At 48.8% G+C, this 16,834-nt stretch overlaps 1 protein-coding gene across 17 annotated transcripts in view; it reads right to left on the reverse strand.

The window, feature by feature from the left end:
* The window catches only part of TMEM8B (transmembrane protein 8B), a 61,616-nt gene that overhangs the window by 38,481 nt on the left and 6,301 nt on the right, over window positions 1-16,834 (reverse strand). For 11 of the 17 annotated variants that reach the window (XR_008618206.1, XR_008618207.1, XR_003681209.2 and 8 more), the window contains exons 4-11: window positions 11,172-11,305; window positions 10,612-10,880; window positions 9,683-10,005; window positions 6,877-6,999; window positions 6,610-6,703; window positions 6,329-6,452; window positions 6,108-6,250; window positions 5,716-5,894 (exon numbers count right to left, since the gene is read on the reverse strand). Coding sequence is in view for 12 of the 17 variants with exons in the window: in XM_028493822.2 (XP_028349623.1) it covers window positions 5,716-5,894; window positions 6,108-6,250; window positions 6,329-6,452; window positions 6,610-6,703; window positions 6,877-6,999; window positions 9,683-10,005; window positions 10,612-10,880; window positions 11,172-11,305 (1,389 nt within the window). In the remaining 5 variants the exon portion in view is untranslated. Of the gene's footprint in view, window positions 1-5,715; window positions 5,895-6,107; window positions 6,251-6,328; window positions 6,453-6,609; window positions 6,704-6,876; window positions 7,000-9,679; window positions 10,006-10,611; window positions 10,881-11,171; window positions 11,306-12,541; window positions 12,901-13,035; window positions 13,411-14,274; window positions 14,323-16,834 lie in introns of those variants that run through there. The other 6 variants (XM_028493818.2, XM_024126404.3, XM_055087097.1 and 3 more) reach the window with 4 other exon arrangements.

Here is a 16,834-nt window from a genome sequence, read left to right on the forward strand (position 1 = left end):
GCCCCGCAACGGGAGAGGCCACAACAGTGAGAGGCCCGCGTACCACAAAAAAAAAAAAAAAAAAAAAAAAAAAAAAAAGAACAACCTTCACAGTGGCATGCTCACTTCTCTCATCTCCCAACATCGCCCCTGCTCCATGTCAGGAAGAATGGGTTATTATGGTAATGAAAGCAGGGTTAAGAAAAATTACGAAGCTATAATGGGAAAGAAAAAGGTTTTGACCTATGTAAACTTGACCAAAATCTACTCATTGGAGATGAGTTTGAGACACGCCAGCAGATTTTAGGGGATCAAAAAAGTCTCTTAAGATTCTGCGAATCAATCTGTTTGACCTCTGTCCCCTGCACTTTACCCCAGGTCCTCAGAGAGCCATGGCTACTGAGAGCACCGCTTGATAGGAGAAACAACTCAGTGTAGTTGCCAACACTGGGCTGAAAAGCATCAGGATGAACCGAAGCTGGGGCAGGAAGGCTGTACTGTACCATCCAAAGGCAGCCTTTGAAGTGGCTTGATCACTGACTGGAGGGACCCTTTAAGCACTACTTTCAGCCCACATCAGTTTCTTCATCATTCTATCAAAAGGCAACCCTAAGTCACAAGGGCTCTGAGCCCAAAAGAGAGACAGCCTTACAGACCTCAGTGAGACAGGTATCCAGGCCTCCAGAGGCATGGCTCTGGGTGTGGGTAGGGAGAGGGCAGGGATATCCAGCCCACAGCTGAGGAGAGAGATAGCGGAGCAATATCACAATTTCACTCACTGGCAGCAGTGGGGTCTCAGTAACTTCTGGGGAAAATGAAAATGGGAGAACCTAGTCTCCTGTTTGAATGAGTCAGAGCTGAGAAGGCGAAGCTGGAAGCGAGGTCAGGAAGAAGAGTTCAGGGAAAAGGAGCACTATATCCCGAACTCATAGCACAAACCATGACACCCCAACCTCACTGAAACAGCAGCGACCTTAGGGAAAGCAGGTGGGAAACTGAAGCAGGTCTGCTGTGAAAGCTGGCAGAAGCCAGCCCAGATGCAGAGCTGCCACCAACAGGATGGGAAAACACTCAAAAGTTTAGTCTTGAGAGACAAAGGATGAGAAAAAAAATTGCTAATGTTTCTTTTGAACCTGTTGAAGATTTCATCTAGTCATTCAAATTGCAAAATGTGTAACTTCAACCAACAGAGGGGAAAGGGTGACTACCGTAAGGGCAGGGACAAGCTAGGAGTTTAGAAAAAGAAAAATAAATGAAAAAGAACACTCAGGGATATTAATTGACAGTGGGAAACCTTGGGTTCGATTCCTTTGCATTTTAAACTGCCAAGTCTTAAACTTGTGTACCTATCCTCTTTCTTTCCCTTCACTTTGGAGGTAAAGAATGTTGTCCCTTCAGGAAGAGACTGCTATGGAATTATCATGTTTTAAGTGAGCATCCCAGGCTTTTCAGAGGGTTCATAAGTTTGGGGACGTAAATCCCTCTTTTATATTATTACATAGAGAAAATGAGTTCTTACTGGGAAACTTGGAGAGACTTTTCATGTGGGTCCGTATCAGTATTAGAATTAGTGTTTGAATATGCCTCAAAGGTTTATTTTTTAATTCTTCCTCTTATATGTGATTAATTGGGAACTAATTTGGTTCCTAAACAAATCAATATTTTGGCCTTTTTCTATTTCTCTACCTCTAAGACCAGATATACGTACTACTGCTCACTAAATTACCCAATACTGTTTTATGATTTGGATTTTATTTTAAAGCATTAATTTTACCTTTCACACTTCACCAAGTGCTTGTTTCATATGCCTGACTCTCAGGTACACAGACGGAAATGCCCAAACACTTCTGGAAGAGGAACTTGTAATAAATCTTTCAATCTCAGATAAGAGAGGATAAATACCAGCAGAAAAAAAGCAAAGCTGAATCACCCAACATTGAAGACACATCTAAGAAAATAATTAATTGAAGGTTGATTTCCTCCTAGGAATTTCTACATTGAAAAAAAAGAGTGGGGAATAATGGAGAGATCATCTCTGGAGTGGAGAGGTTTTGGGGGATATCATCTCTCTAATCTTCTATGACTGATTATTCTACAAGTATACTAGAAGGTCAAAGAGATTAAGGTTGTAGAAAACCCTTAGGGGTAGAGTTAAATTAAAACTGCAGTGTGGGGACTTTCCTGGTGGTCCAGTGGGTAAGACTCCGTGCTCCCAGTGCAGGGGGCCTGGGTTCAATCCCTGGTCAGGGAACTAGATCCCACATACATGCCGCAACTAAGAAGTCCGTATGCCGCAACAAAGATCCCGCGTACCACAACTAAGGCCCGGTGCAGCCAAAATAAATAAATAAATATTAAAAAAATAAAAATAAATAAAACTGCAATGTGAGGTGAACAACATGATCTACATTTCACCAATCCTGATCTGGCTACTGTCACTGCTGAATGTCCAAAAATGCCATCAGAAAAGTCCATCACTGACTCCCTCCCGGGGCACACTTTGCCAGGGAAACCCGCCAACAACCCGTGGCAGCTTGCTTCATTGAAACTCCTCAACCCGGAGGAGACAGCATCTTGTCATCATATATTCTAGGCATGTTTGTCTCTTCTGCCTGCAGTGCTTCAGCCTGCTTTACTATTCATGGAGCAGGATCCATTATCGATTGCCATGGCACCCATTCAGCACCATCTCTAACCAGGAGGCACAATTTATAGTAAATGAGGTAAAGCAAATTGCTCACCACCATAGATTTCACTGGTGTAACCATTTACCCATCACCTAGAAGCAACTGGCTCAACTGAAAGCTGAAGTGGGCTACTGAAGGCTGAGTTATAGTGGCACCTGGGAAACTCTACCCTGAAAGTCTGGAATACTCTCCTATATGTTTGGCACACAGTATGTGCCCAGTAAATTTTAGTCACCTTATAGTGATCTTATACTTTATGCCATGTATATTCATGGGAGAATATCCCCACACTAATAAACTTTCCCTTATGCAAAAAAAAAATTTTATATATATATATATTGCACTATTGTTGTCTCACTGAAAATTGTGGACCAATTTTTAGATTAGTGTTCCTTTTGTCATCAGCAATAAAAAGAAGTGGTAGAAATAACACAGAAAGATTGGGGGATTTAAGAAAAGAAATTCAGACTACTAACTGGCTTCTATTAGTATAATCTAATTTGACACCTTCCTCAGCTTTGGACATTTCTTTACCTACAAGGTAATTTTGGAAAATTATCCTAAATTGTTTTTCTCTGTGGAATTTTATACTTTTATAACATAACTATACAGTTTGTCTAACATTCCAAAACAGAGTATCCTGGCACTACAGAATTTAAAATTGGAGATGCAAATATATTCAATCCATACAAAGATTAGAATATTTGTACTCGGGATAGAATGAAACTTCCTGCTGTTCTCTTATTTTCTGCTTCCGTTTCCTCTTGGAAACAGTCGTGGGATTTTGCCAAGGGCCACTGAGAATTACTTGTGCTGGTGTGAGGAACAGAAGAGGTAATGAGGAGGTGGGCTTGCAGCCAGGATCTCAGCAATCAGCAAGGAAGGCTGCAGGGGCCCCAGGATGTCAGCTCTGTCTGGGTCTTTTGGGATCCAATTATGAGGACTCCTCCAGCACTGTGAAGGATATGTGGCTTGAACTGTATGAGTCAGAGGTGCACAACCGCAATGTCTGATATATTTTCCCTGTGATTTCTTGTATTTGGTTTGGTTATATTTCCTGACCTTTCGATTGGCTCTTTTTATCTTTTAAGAATTTGAGAACTACTAAAGTGAGGTCGTTAGTATTTCTACATACTCCAGGACTTCTGAGAAACTGAAGTCAGGTTAGAAATGTATCAATGCATGCTCACTGCCCTATGCAAGGGGAACACTACAGCTCAGTGATTACATTAAAGGGATCAGGAGGCAGGCTGAGTGAGAAGTTTGGTTCTACCACTCACCTCAGGCCTTAGGCAAAGTATTTATATTTTCCTCATCTGCAAAAAAGGGATAATAATAATAGCAATACCTCTCTATTATTACAGTGCTATGGGGAGGATTCGATGAGCAGTCTGACACACAGCATGTATTCAGTAGATGCTGTTTTTCTGTTATAGTTAATCTGAACTGTCGGCTATATACAAAATCAAGTGCTGGGTTTGTGGCTTGCTTTGTTTTGCTCTTTTACTTATCTACATTTTGCATTTTAAACTTCTGAAGAACAAAGCTACTGTCTGCTCCCAGGCCCTGGGTAGGAACTGACACACTACTCCCAGGTGTAGACTGTCCTGGATTTGAAGACAAGGAAGAAGACTGTCGCCTACTACGCTGGTGCTGATACCTGCAATATGACCGATGGGTCCTTAAATGGAGACTGCTGAGGAATGAAATAAGTCTAAACTAAATAAAGAACAGGAAAGAGGGACAACAGGAAACCTGCCTGGGAAAAATGAATCACAAGTAGCTCTACACTTTGGCACGTGTGGAAAAAGAACAGGAGTTAGAGAAGGACTTTAGGCAACACCTCAGAGCCAGTACCTTCTCCTTGATCATTTGCTTACTGCCTTATTTAAGAAAGTGAAAGCACTGTATGTGGTGCCAGGCACTTTCAACTCCCCCAGTGTTCCTACTGGGGGAAGGTCTTTTCTTTTCAGGATGATAGGCCATCAAATCCAGAAGATAAGAAGTCATCTGATACTGAATACCCTGGAGCCAATGCCCAGGATGCTTTGTGAAGTGCAGGAGAATGGATACGCTCTCCTCACACGCTCCAGGCTCCTGACACACTTAGGTGTTCTTACTAATTGCGAACCACATTAGATCTGCACATAACCAAGAGTGCGCTGGTGAAAGAGCTGTTGCTAGAGGATTTGGTGAGCAACAATATAAAAAGGATCTGGAAACTAAAAAAGAGAGAGAGAGAAACAATGTTGAATATAAAAACAGAGTGGGGCATTGTCAGAGCAGGTCTAAAAAGGGGACCAGTCAAGCAAAACTGGGGTGTGCTGTTCTCATGCAGCTTAAGTGGCCAAGGTCCTGCTACATGGCTCGGTTACAGCCCACTGTTCCTCACCTATGGAGAAACAACCAGGACTCTAGAACATGACTCAGTTTCAGGACATTTGCCCCCCACTTTCTCCTAGATGATAAGTAAGATTTTTGTAATTTGGATATATGTCTGATCTATCAATACTGGACAATAGGGAGGCATGTATTGGTTTTTGTGATATCCTTGTTGCTAAGACATGTGGAAAAGTCTGAATCCATCTAAGATGTTTGCAGTGCTCATAGGCAGGCATTGTACATCACAAGATACCAAGAGCCCAGGGATGAGATGAAAAGATCCCTAGATGTAGCATCTCAGGGGAAGTGTGTAGACACAATTCCAAACTGTAGGTCAGAGTTTCTCAGCCAGTGTGTTGAGATAAAGGTCCCCTCAGCCCTTAGAGTGGGCAGGCAGGGTGCGGGTCGCTGGAGACCCCACACTGTCTCCAGTGACTGTTGTCTTAAGTCGCAAACAGCCTTGCTCATGTATCCCAGTGTGCCTTATAAAAATTATCATGTTCACGTGCCATGACAGGAAGCGGTCAGGAAGCACTGCTGTACAATGAAGAGGAGACATTCTCATACCATGAAGGTGTAGACATCCCCAAACCCCGTGGTGGAAATGTAGACTCTCACCCACCACCATGGATAAGGACTCGGTGAAGACACAGATGCCACCGCATACCGTGGAGAAGAACATGGTGAAGGTGTAGACAGCCGCTTCCAACACATATCGGCTCCGAATGGCCAGGACCACGGGGGGCAAAAACATGAGGTTGCTCAAGCAGAGCAGTAACGTGGACAGAAGCTGGAATCCGTAGGTGAGCGCATCCGCACTGTCGGTGCAGCCCCAGCCCCGCCATCCTGCGGATGGGAGGGGCACAGGGTGGAAGAGGTGAGAAGGCACCCCAGGCTTCAGCGGACACTTCCGCTGGCGGCCTCAGCTCAAGCCCGACGCCAATGCCAGAGGAGGCTGGTCCCACCCTGACTCCGCGCCCCCTCAAACCCGGCCACTCAGGCTGCCGCCTCCCTCCCGACCGCCCCGGGTGGGCTCCCTCGCCAGCCCAGCCGGCTCACCAGCCTTGCACTCGCAGGCCGCGTACAGGTAGTTGTGCGTGCGCAGCAGCTTGCACTGGCCGTAGGGCCCGCAATCGTCCACACACGGGGACAGGAAAGTGCGCAGCCGCACCTCGGCCGTCGCGTTCCGGCACCGCACGAACCTGCGCACAAACTGCCAATCAACCGGGGCCGGGCGCAGCCGCGCCCCGCCCTGCCCCGCCGCACCCCGCCCCGCTCACCGAGGCCCCACCCCGCACAGGGAGCGCAGGGTCAGGAACCAGGTCCCCGTCTGCGGGAACGGGATTCGCAGCCTGGCCACCCGTGAGGTGGCACTGACCGTGAGGAGGAAGCCGGCCAGGGACTCTGAGGGGAGAAGGGAGGAGTCATTGTGGGGTTAGGACCTAAAGAACCCTCACCCGCCTGCCCCCAGTTCCCAGACGCCCTAGCCCATCCTTCCTCCATACCCACCCCCCTGCCCCCTACTTTCAGCCCCCCCTCCTTCCCCGGTTCCTCACTCCACCTTTGGAACAAGTCATTGCTGCATCCCCCAGGCTCAAGGGCACCTCGTGAGTCAGGCATCCGAACACTGTCACATTTTCCTGGCGCAGGGAGCTCTGGGCAGGGCGGGTATAAAGATGAGGCGACCACACCCTCCAGGTCCTCCCACCAGCACCCCCGCCAGACTCCTCCACCTCTTAACCCCTCCCCAGAAACCCCTCCAGGCCCTCACCGGACACCCCGTTCCTGCAGGTGCTCTCCATACGGAAGCACCCTCCCCACCCCTCACCTCCTCGTTCTTAAAACAGAAAAACTGGGAAACACCAGATCTTCCACAGCAGAGATCTTTCAAAGACTGATGAGAAGGCAAGGTCACTTCTGAATCCTTTCTTTGGGAAGAATTGTTTAAATTCTGTCCAGGCAAGAGACAACACCCACTTTTTCAGTCCTATCTAGCTTGATGGGGGGAAGGGGAAGAGCAATGTTGCTGGATGTAGACACTAGTTGTAAACAAAGGTGATTGTAAGGTTCGTCAGTCATCTTCACATCTTCACCTGGGCCTTGAAGGCGGGAGGCATGTAAAGAAATGCACTCTTCCTCAGGTGAAATGATTCTAGGTACTGAGCAGTGGTAATAGAATGCCTACGGGATTAAATGTAGCAAGCTGGCTGGGATTAAAAGAAACTGGATATCCACAGGAGTAAACGGAAAGGGTTGTCTACAAGAATAAAGGTAACAGGATGCCATAAGCTCGCCTCATTCAAGAAGGATTTGAGGCAGCTTTTTAAATACATATAACAGGATAAAATAAATACAAGAGGGAAATTTACAAATCTGTTCCTAGATGTGGGCCATATATTTGCTGAGTTCCAAGCAACCAAAGCAAAGAAGGAAACGTGAGTTACCACATTTGTGAGTCCACAAGATAAAAGAGTCTCAGGAGAAGCACTGCACCCAAAGGGGTGGTTCTCAGTTAAATTCACATCAAAGAAGCACTGTGTGCTGCCCCGCCTCCTATCCTTAGCCGCAAGATTGAATTTCATACAACTTGTTCATACCTTCCCTCAATGCAAGCCCAGGGCTATATGCCAAAGTATTTTTCAGCAAAAGCCATTCTGGTGGGAACCAAAGAAAAAATGTCCTCTAGGTATGCAGTTCTCTGAGCCAAATGTCCAGTTTGTGATCCAAGGGAAAACATCAAAATACTTGAGGAAAAGATCAGAGTAGGTGTGCCAATATACCTTTCAGAATAAATAGAACAGGCTGAGGTGTGCACCAGTGTCATAGCATGCAGATGGCTGGAATGTAAGCAGATATGCCTTTTAGAGAAAATAGACAAGAATGCAGAGAGAGACAGGGCAAAGCAGCAGGGGAGGTGGGCCTCTCCTCTCAGGATACTGAGGAAGAGTCAGTATGGGTGGGGCTGGTCTCTGACATAGGCTCTATAGTTTCAAGGTCAAATCAAGACTTCACTGTCATTGCCCAAAGGCATGGCAATAAGCAAACACAAAACATATACAGTCTTAGCCAGAACACAGTCAGAGAATTTGAGTATGAAAATAAGGAACATCTTGGGGTTGAAGAGTCAGCTCTGTCCTGACCAGCAGAATCACTAGAAAGTTCTGAGCCATGTCCCATAAAATACCACCTCAAGACACAGACCAGGTCTCAGGTGGGTGATAGGAAAATGATCCCTGCCCCAGAGCTGAGGGATAGTAAAGTTAAAAGGATTTTTGGCTGAGGGAACAGTAGATAAATAATTAGATCAACGCCAACCCAAGACAGTTGCCAATGGCCTGACACAGGGTTCTGCCCTCAGCCCAGTCTTGTTCAGTGCTGAAAATAATGACTAAGGTTTAGAAGGCCAGCTTTTCAACTTTCTGAATTACACAAAGCAGTGAAGACGCAAGGTCCAAACCAGTGTTAGGCAATGCCTCAAAGATGGACATAAATTCTTCCACTCAAGTTAAAAAGTGTGCTGCAAAAACATGAGATAGGAATTGGCAGCGGTTCACATGAACCAAGCTCAGGGCATGAAAATGTGCATGGTCCTTGGTTACAACTAGATAAACACATCAGTTAATGTGGATAAGGACTAGGAGGACATATACCAAAAAGCTAAGCAGTTGTGTTATGGAGGTGTCTTCCTCTATTTTCCAAAGCCTTTATATGTGATCCTATTATTTTTATAATAAAAAAGTAAATGTATACAATTGTTTTGAAGCAAAAAAAGGAAGAAAAGGGAAAAGATCCAGAGGTCTTAATCCACCACAAGCCTCGGATGATCCCACAGCGTGAGGCAGCAGCTGAAAGAGGTAACTTGATCTCAGGCTGCACAAACGCTGCCTGCCGCCCAGGTCAGACCACCTTGGATCACTTATTTCAGAGGCATGATGACCAGAAGTATGACCAGAGGAGACAGCAGAGGATGAGGAGTCTAAGATGCTGAGGCTGTTCGGCTTTGGTGAGGCTGAGAGGCATCCGAAGGGCTGTTAAAATTGGATAGGGATGCAACAAATGTACTACACTAATGCAAGACGTGAGTAATAGGGGACACTGTGTGGGGAAAGAGGGGAACTCTCTGTACTTTCCTCAATTTTCTGTAAGCCTAAAACTGCTCTGAAAAATGTCTATTAAAGAAAAAAAAAAAGGATGGGGTAGACTACTGGATATAGCTTCTGGGGCAAAACAAAGGTCAGTGGGTAAAAATCCAGGGAGGCAGACTTTGATGGAATGCCAAGAATGCCTCTAGCAATCAGAGTGGCCTCAAGAGGTGGTGAGCTCCCCATCACAGGAGATATGCGAGAAAAAGTAAACACCTGCCATAGAGAGAGGCCCTTAGTGAGTGGCAGGTAAGCCTATAAAACTGGGAAAATCCAGACCGCTCAGCTGCCCTGGCTGACCCAGCCCATGTGTAGTAAATACTCAGGGCATGTTTGTTGACTAGAATTGGGCTGAGGCATGGTCTCTAACCATGAAAGGCGAAAGAAACCTAGATAGGCTTCCTGGAGGAGGTAAGGGCCGCTTCACCCCAACACCTTCCCCTTCGGGTTCCCCCAAAGGGCGACCTCCCCGCTCTCCACAAATAGTACCACGTTGAGCTGGAGCTCCAGGCTGAGGACGCCTCCGCTGTCCAGCACTGGCAGCAGCCTCAGGGCAAACACGGCTGGGCGTTCTGGGGGGAGGGCCACGCTGGGGCCAAAGAAGACGTAGAAGTGGACGGAGAAGGTGTCCAGCTCATTGCGCAGCGTCGGGCGCACTGGCCAGCAGTGCTCAGGTGGGGATGTGGCCCCGGGCCCCTCGGCAGGGGCCCCGAGGGATGATGGCTCTGGGGGCAGTGGCTGGTTGCCCAGTGACTGGGGCATGTTCATGGAAGCTCCAGGGACCAGGGCACGGGACAGGCTGGGCTGTGGGCACTCTGTGGGGCAGAGGAAATCAGAGCTGGGGCCTGCCGCCCTCACAGCCCTGCAGCCCCACCACACACCGGATCTAAGCCCTGCAGGGTATAACAAAGGGTGGGGAAGCTAAGAACTGGAACAGAACGTCCCTTTGGCGTGTGGCATCTAAGGTCACAGGACAGGGTCCAGGGGCTTCCTAGTTGTCACAGCTAATGGAATGTCATGTTGGAGGGACTCAAGGTCATCTCTCCCGCCCCAAGGGCAGTGAGGACACTGCTGAAACAGGTGATGGACCCTCTCACTGACTTGCAAGGGCTTTGGCAAGGACCAGGTCCCAGAAGTCCTAGCTGTCCTCTGCCTACTCCAGGACACTGAGAGATTAAATCAAGGAGAGTAATGAGGTCCCTTAGTGAGCCCCAAGTCAGGTACCAAGAAAAGATCTGAAGGTCTTTCAATGACTTGTAGCTCCAAGTGGGAGGGCTTTGGCGAGTAAAGGAGCCTGGGCTGGGCCGGGGAGGCCGTAGGGACGTGGCCGAGGACCAGTGAACACAGCCACTGTGCCTGCCTCCTCCCAGCCACAGAAGTCGGCACAAGCTGGGTGGCTGGCGCAGGTGGGGGCTTCTGACCTTGCAATCGCACGCACAGCTGGAAACAGACGGTCCTGCCAGGGCCCCGGGATGGTGTCTCCACACGCACGTAGACCCAGTGCCCCCAGGGGGGCAGTGCCAGCTCCAGCTGGCATACCGAGGCACCTCCACAGGCCACAGAGCTTGAGTTGTGCAGGGGTGGGGCCTTGGGACGTAGGCGCAGCGTCAGGGGGCAGGCGGATGCCCCGCGGCCCCCCACGCACACGAGCTGCGCTGAAACCCTGTAAGTGAAGCTGGGCACAAAGACCCTGGGCAGAGGGGAGGTTGGAGGTGAGAAAAGACAGGGTACAGAGAGGTGAGAGGGACACAGGATGAGGGAGACACTGGGAAGAAGGGAGGGGTAGGGGACAGAAGAACCGGAGGCCTTTTCGGGTCTTCCCCTCTGTGCTGGGAGAGGGGGAAGCAGGGGTGGGAGCCGCCCTGGGGCTCTGGGTGGCTCAGCAGTCCAGGTTGGCCAGAGGGAGAGGAAGATCAGCAGGTAGACTGAGGCCGGGGAAGGAACATGAGAAGGGCCCGGTGTGGGGCAGTATTTGACTTACTTGTACAGGGCTGAGCGATTGTGGAGGGAGAGGGTCTGCTCGGAGGGTCGCCCAGGCACCAGCACAGCCACATCCAACAAACGCCGGACAATCAGCTGCGGCTGAAGGAGGTACTGACACTCATCCTGGAGACCCTGAGACACAAGCAGGGGTGGCAGGAGGGGAGACAGCGAGGTGCTACTAAAAGAAGGCGAACAGCCTGCCAAGGCGGAGGACAAACCTCCTCTGGCCCTCCTGCTTCTGGGGCTGTGACCACAGTCCTCTAAGCTCTGAGTCCCTCCTAGGTCTGCAGGATCTGCTGGGATCCTCAGCATTGGCTGAGGTTTAGGGACTCAAAACCGGGCCCCTCCTGACAGTCGGGCCTTCCCTGCCCCTCCTCCAGTAACCCCTCCTCCTGAGCATTCCTGGACAGCCCCTCAAGGTAATTTCAAACCACCTCATTCCCCCACCAAGCCCTCAGGAACTTAGAACACTAGCACTCCAAGGGCACTAGAAAGCCCCTTAAAGGCTTCCAGTCCAAACCTCCCCGCTTCCCCCATCCGCTTTAATTTCCTTTATTCTCCACCTGCCCCTCCCAAGTGCTTGTCCAGCCTCTGCTTTAATACCCCCAGGGAAGAGCCACTCTGCCTCCCAAGGGAACTCCAGACTACAGGTAACTTGAGAACAGGAACCTGGTCTTATTTTGTTCCCCCAGACACAGAGCCTAAAGTAAAGTGCACCCCTCACAGACGAATGTTTGCTGAATAAATGAATGAATAGGCGAATCAACCCAGCTGGGGGCAGCTCTGACCCGTATGAAGCCAAAGCCTATCTTCTGTCCCCCGAGCACCGCTCTGCCTCAGGGGCCCACAGATACATCTGTTCCTTCTGCCTCAGCCTGCGTTTCCTCTGCCACTGGAGGAGAACCGCCACATCTCCCCGAGCTACTCTTCTGGATAAAATCCCTAACACTTCTCTACTCGGGGGGACACCACTCTGGCCCTGCAGCGTCTCCACTGAGGATGGGCCCATTAATTCCGGCTCCTCTTCTGTGGCATTTGCAGCTCTCTGGGCCCTCGATCCTAGCAGTTCAGGGGAGGGGGGCTCCTGATTAGGCTTATCTCATCTTCTGGACAAATGGTCTTATGCTGACCCAATAAACTGTTCACTTATGTGGTTATTCTGACCGAGACATACCATTAGCCTTGACCTGGGACAAGAATTCCAGGCTTTGACATCCCACTGAGTTCCATGCCACGGAAAAAGCCAGCCAAGGCTTGTTTGCTGACTTTGTTTTGTTTTGTTTTGTCTGTTTGTTTGCTGACTTCTAGCAAAGCTCCACAAGGTTGGAAGGGGGCCTTGATGGATGCCAGGCTGGAATATCTCCTTACCCTCTGCTTGGAATTTTCCTGTATCTTTTGCATCACTGCACACCCAGTACCTAGCACACCACCTGGCACATACTAGATGCTAGAAAATATCTGTTGAGTTAAAGAACAGGTGTCAAAAAGAGGTCCCTTCAGAGAGCTCCTGAACCCACCTCGTTGCTCAGAGACCTCCATCTCTGATATCCAAAGCAGATGTCCCTCATCTTTCATGTCAAGCCCTAAGGACCAGAAATACTCTCACGAGTTATTTCATCGACCCCATTTCCTAACGTAGGAATCACCACCACAGTAATCTTGTGGTGAATGAGCCCTAAAGGAGAGGACTCACACTTGGGAGACGGCCCCTGTCCTTACTACACAGTCCAGAGGGAAGAAACACTTTCTTCCATGTTTTGCTTGCTGTTGCCCTAACTAAAAGATCAGTGGACATGACCTCTCTATTAAAGATGTGCTCCTTCCTTAAACTGTATAATGTGCATGTCTAACACCTCTCTTACTGTGGACGGGAGCATTCAGTCAGTGGAGACCAGGGAAGGTGCAGCAGGGACCTTCATCCTGTAATGGAACCACAGAAAGGGCACCAGAAGTCAGGTCCTCAAGAGCTGCCAAGGCAGAAGCCAAGTGAGAAAATCCAAACTCAGTCAACATCAGCGGTCTTGGAAGGAACAGAGCCAAAGCAAGGCAGCTGGAGGGACCAGGAGGGCGAAAAGTGAGAAGTGGAATGAGAAGCAATCTGAAAGAAGCTGGAGTGGAAGGGCTTAGATTGATTCCTAGACTGTTCTAGTATAGGTGGGCTGAGTTTCTTTAGTAAGGCCTGAGCCTCTGGGTGAGGCCTGCAGACTGAAGATGCCCAAAGATCTTGGCCTTCTCTGTGAGAATACTCCAGCACTCAGCACAGCCCCGGCCCACAGTTAGCTAGCATCAATCAACACAGAAGTAGATGAGCACTGGAGAGACGGCAGGGGGCAAGAGCGGCAGCAGGGAGACCACTTGGGAGGTTACTGTGGTGGCCCAGCAGACGGCTAAGGGAAGGTGTGCTAAGAGTGGAAACAGAAGCAGATGCATCCAGGGCATCCTTTAGAAGTAGAGTCAACAATACTTTTTCTTTATGGATTAGTTGTGGGGAAATAAGGGAAAAAAGAAGAATCAAGTATGACACCTAAATTTGGGGCTTGAGCAACTGGTGAATGGCAGTGCCATTTACTGAGAAGAAGATTAGAGAACAAAGAGGCTTAGACTGGGAGAAGTGAAATAGGGATTAAAGAGATTTTGACTTGAGGCTTTGTTTGGATACGTACTTGCTAAATTTGAGACTGGTCTTAGACATCCAATCAGAGATGTCAAGTAAGCCACTGGATATAAAGTCTGAGATTCAAAGAAATTTGGACTCACTTAATACACCTGGAAGACATGAACTTATAGGTGGTATTTAAAACTGTTGTGCTGGAGACACCTAGCAAGAGAATGAAGAAATAAAAAGGAGCTGTCCCAGGACCAAGCTTTGGGGTACCACACGTGAAGAGATCAAGCAGAGGAGAAGCCAGGAAGGGAGTCAGAGGAGTGGGCGGTGGGCAGGAGGAAAACCAGACAGTTCTGTAAAGTCACAAAGGACAAGAGGAGACAATGTTTCAAGAAGGAAAGAGTAATATAAGGAACTAGGTAACAGCTAGTTACTAGTTAGCTCTGGAGAGGAAACGTGGGGACTGAAAGGGGACAAAGGGAAGAGGAAGACTTACTTTTCACTGTATGCCTTTTGTACCTTTCGAATGTTGTACCGGGTGCATATATTACCTATTTGAAATACAAATAAAATAATTTAGAAGGAGGAAGAAGAACAGAAGGAAGACTGTTAGCAGATTTGAACCACTTCAGTTGAGATACTGAGCCACACTTGGTCCCAGCGGGTGGATTCAACTGAATCCTTTCTTCTGTACAATCTGCTCCTTTCCTTTCCTTATTGTTGTTTTCATTCTTTTATCTGCTTTCACTTACTTTCAAATCTTGGAGCTGGGAAGAAGAAGTATTTGAGGAGAACTGTGCCCCAGACATTTGAGGAACTTCCCCTAATAAGCCATTTGGGTGCCAGATGTTACCCACAAGCCAAAGGGCAGCCCTTCAGGGCAGAATGGCAGCTGTGGACACCACAGGAGGAACACATGCGCCACACAGGAAAGGTAAGGAGATAGAGGGCACAGGTCAAGACAGAAGAGGCTGACAGAAAGAAGGAGAAAAGGAAAGGAGGAGAAATGAGATCAGTTTTGGAAACATGAGTTTGAGAAGATGGCAGAAGGGCAACAAAAATTTGCCAAGCCCCCACCATGTGCCAGGCTCTATGCTGGGTGCTAGGAATATAGTAGTGAATAATACACGCAGAGGCCAGCAGAAGTGTGGGACCACAGCCCAGGAGAGTGGCCTGGACCAGATAAGTCACTTCTCTTTTACAACCTCTTAAGGCTCCCTATCACTCTCGGGATAAAGTTCAAACTTCTAGGCCCTTCCTGATCTGGCCTCTGTTCACCCCTCCAGCTCCCTCACTCACCCCAACGACTGCCCCACACTGAACCACTTCAGTTCTCCCTTCTAAGCTTTAGCCCATGCTACTCCCACCATCTGGAATGCCCGTCCCTGCTTTCTCAACAGCAGGTCTCACTTCCTAACAGTTTCCTAAAACCAACTCTCCACCACACTACCAAGCTGAGTTATCCACCTCTCCTTTGTCCTCTTAAAATACCTCCTGTATCTCACTAATATACATCTTATTTATCTGTGTCCCTAGCACCCAACCCAAGGCCTGGGACAAAGCAGGTGCTCAAAGACTAAGGTCTAAAAGGGAGGCCTGAACTCATCCCCAAAGCTGAGGAACAGTGCTGCCTTACGCTGGGACCGTTCAGTCCCCACCCAAGGATATCCCTGAACCCACAATAACTTCCTGTGTTGGCCAAGCCTTATGGGAAGTCAGGACGATGGGACAAGGAGGAGGCAAGCAGGGAAGACGGAGCCCTGGAGGAATGCTCTGGACAACCCACCCATAGGCTTGATTCTAGGGAATTAACCAGAGAACTTAAGAATCCCTACAGGCCCATATAAGATTCCAGAAGATAATCAAATTCTTAGAGGAAACACAAAGAAGCTCTTGCCCCCCAACCTCTAGAACAGGCCTGACTGGAGAGCTCCGTCTCTCATGGGGTCCACACACGGCTGCCAGTCACAGGCAACGGGTAACTGCGCCCTCTTCTCTCTAATCTCACCACACCCCAGGGGTCTCTACAGGGTAGGGCTCCAGCTTGCAGTACCAAGTTCCCCAGGCCCCACTCACTATATCTAGATGCAAATGGGCACGTCAAGCCTGGTTCTGACCTCTCCTAATCAGGCTTCAGCTCCCATAATCCCAGCCCAGGCTTAGGCGCCAGATTCCTCCTGCTCAGTCAGAAAGGTTGTTGGATAACTACAGCAGGGCTTCAGAAAGATTTTCTCTTCTCACGAAGAGAGTCAAGAATCAGAGCTGGGACCAGGAACAGGCTCTCTGGGATTTGGCCAAAGACCTAAGAAGACATTCCTCCTAATAGAAGAACCCTTGGTTCTGATGGGAGTCAAGAACCTAGAACCCAGAGCCACTTCTGGGCAAGTTCGCAACATGCTCTCACCCAGAGGGCTCTCAGGCCTGCAGAGGAGGTTCTCCCGTACATCACTCTCAGGAAAAACTGGCCTATCACTGAGGCCTCGAGATGCTCCCTCAGCCTGAGTTCCCATCTCTGACAACAGCAGTGCCCATACACTTGTCCCTGTGTAATTCTCAGCTCATTCAAAAGCATTATAACACTTCTGAACGCTGGGCCTCAGCAGGAGGAGGAGAGGGGAGTCTGACACAGTCCAGGGCCCCTGCCCTCAAGGAACTCACCCTGGAGAGAGATGGCCAGGTCAAATCCTCACCTGACTGGGAATTTCTGCCCCTCCCAATTCTCAGTGGCCAAACCCGACTCACTTTCTTGTTCTTCATGTCCTGTTCTTTAAATCCTGCTCAGCTCATGCTTGGCCCTTTGCCGTTACCACTGACCCCACATCCGTGGCCATGCCACTCTGACATGGCCACCGCATCCCACCAGTGGACAGGAGCAAGATACCTTCAGGTCCTCTCACAGTAATGAAGAGGTCTAGCCTGCCCAGTACCTGGGAGCGGCAGGAAAACTCTGCAGCACTTCCTTCCCCTCCAAACCAGAATGGAGAAGCAGCCTGACCTCAACCCTACAACACTGGAGACTTTAACAAACTCTGCTCTATGAAATCACTGCCGATGTT

This window comes from Physeter macrocephalus, chromosome 9 (genome assembly GCF_002837175.3).
Source record: "Physeter macrocephalus isolate SW-GA chromosome 9, ASM283717v5, whole genome shotgun sequence".
NCBI classification, from domain to species: domain Eukaryota; kingdom Metazoa; phylum Chordata; class Mammalia; order Artiodactyla; family Physeteridae; genus Physeter; species Physeter macrocephalus.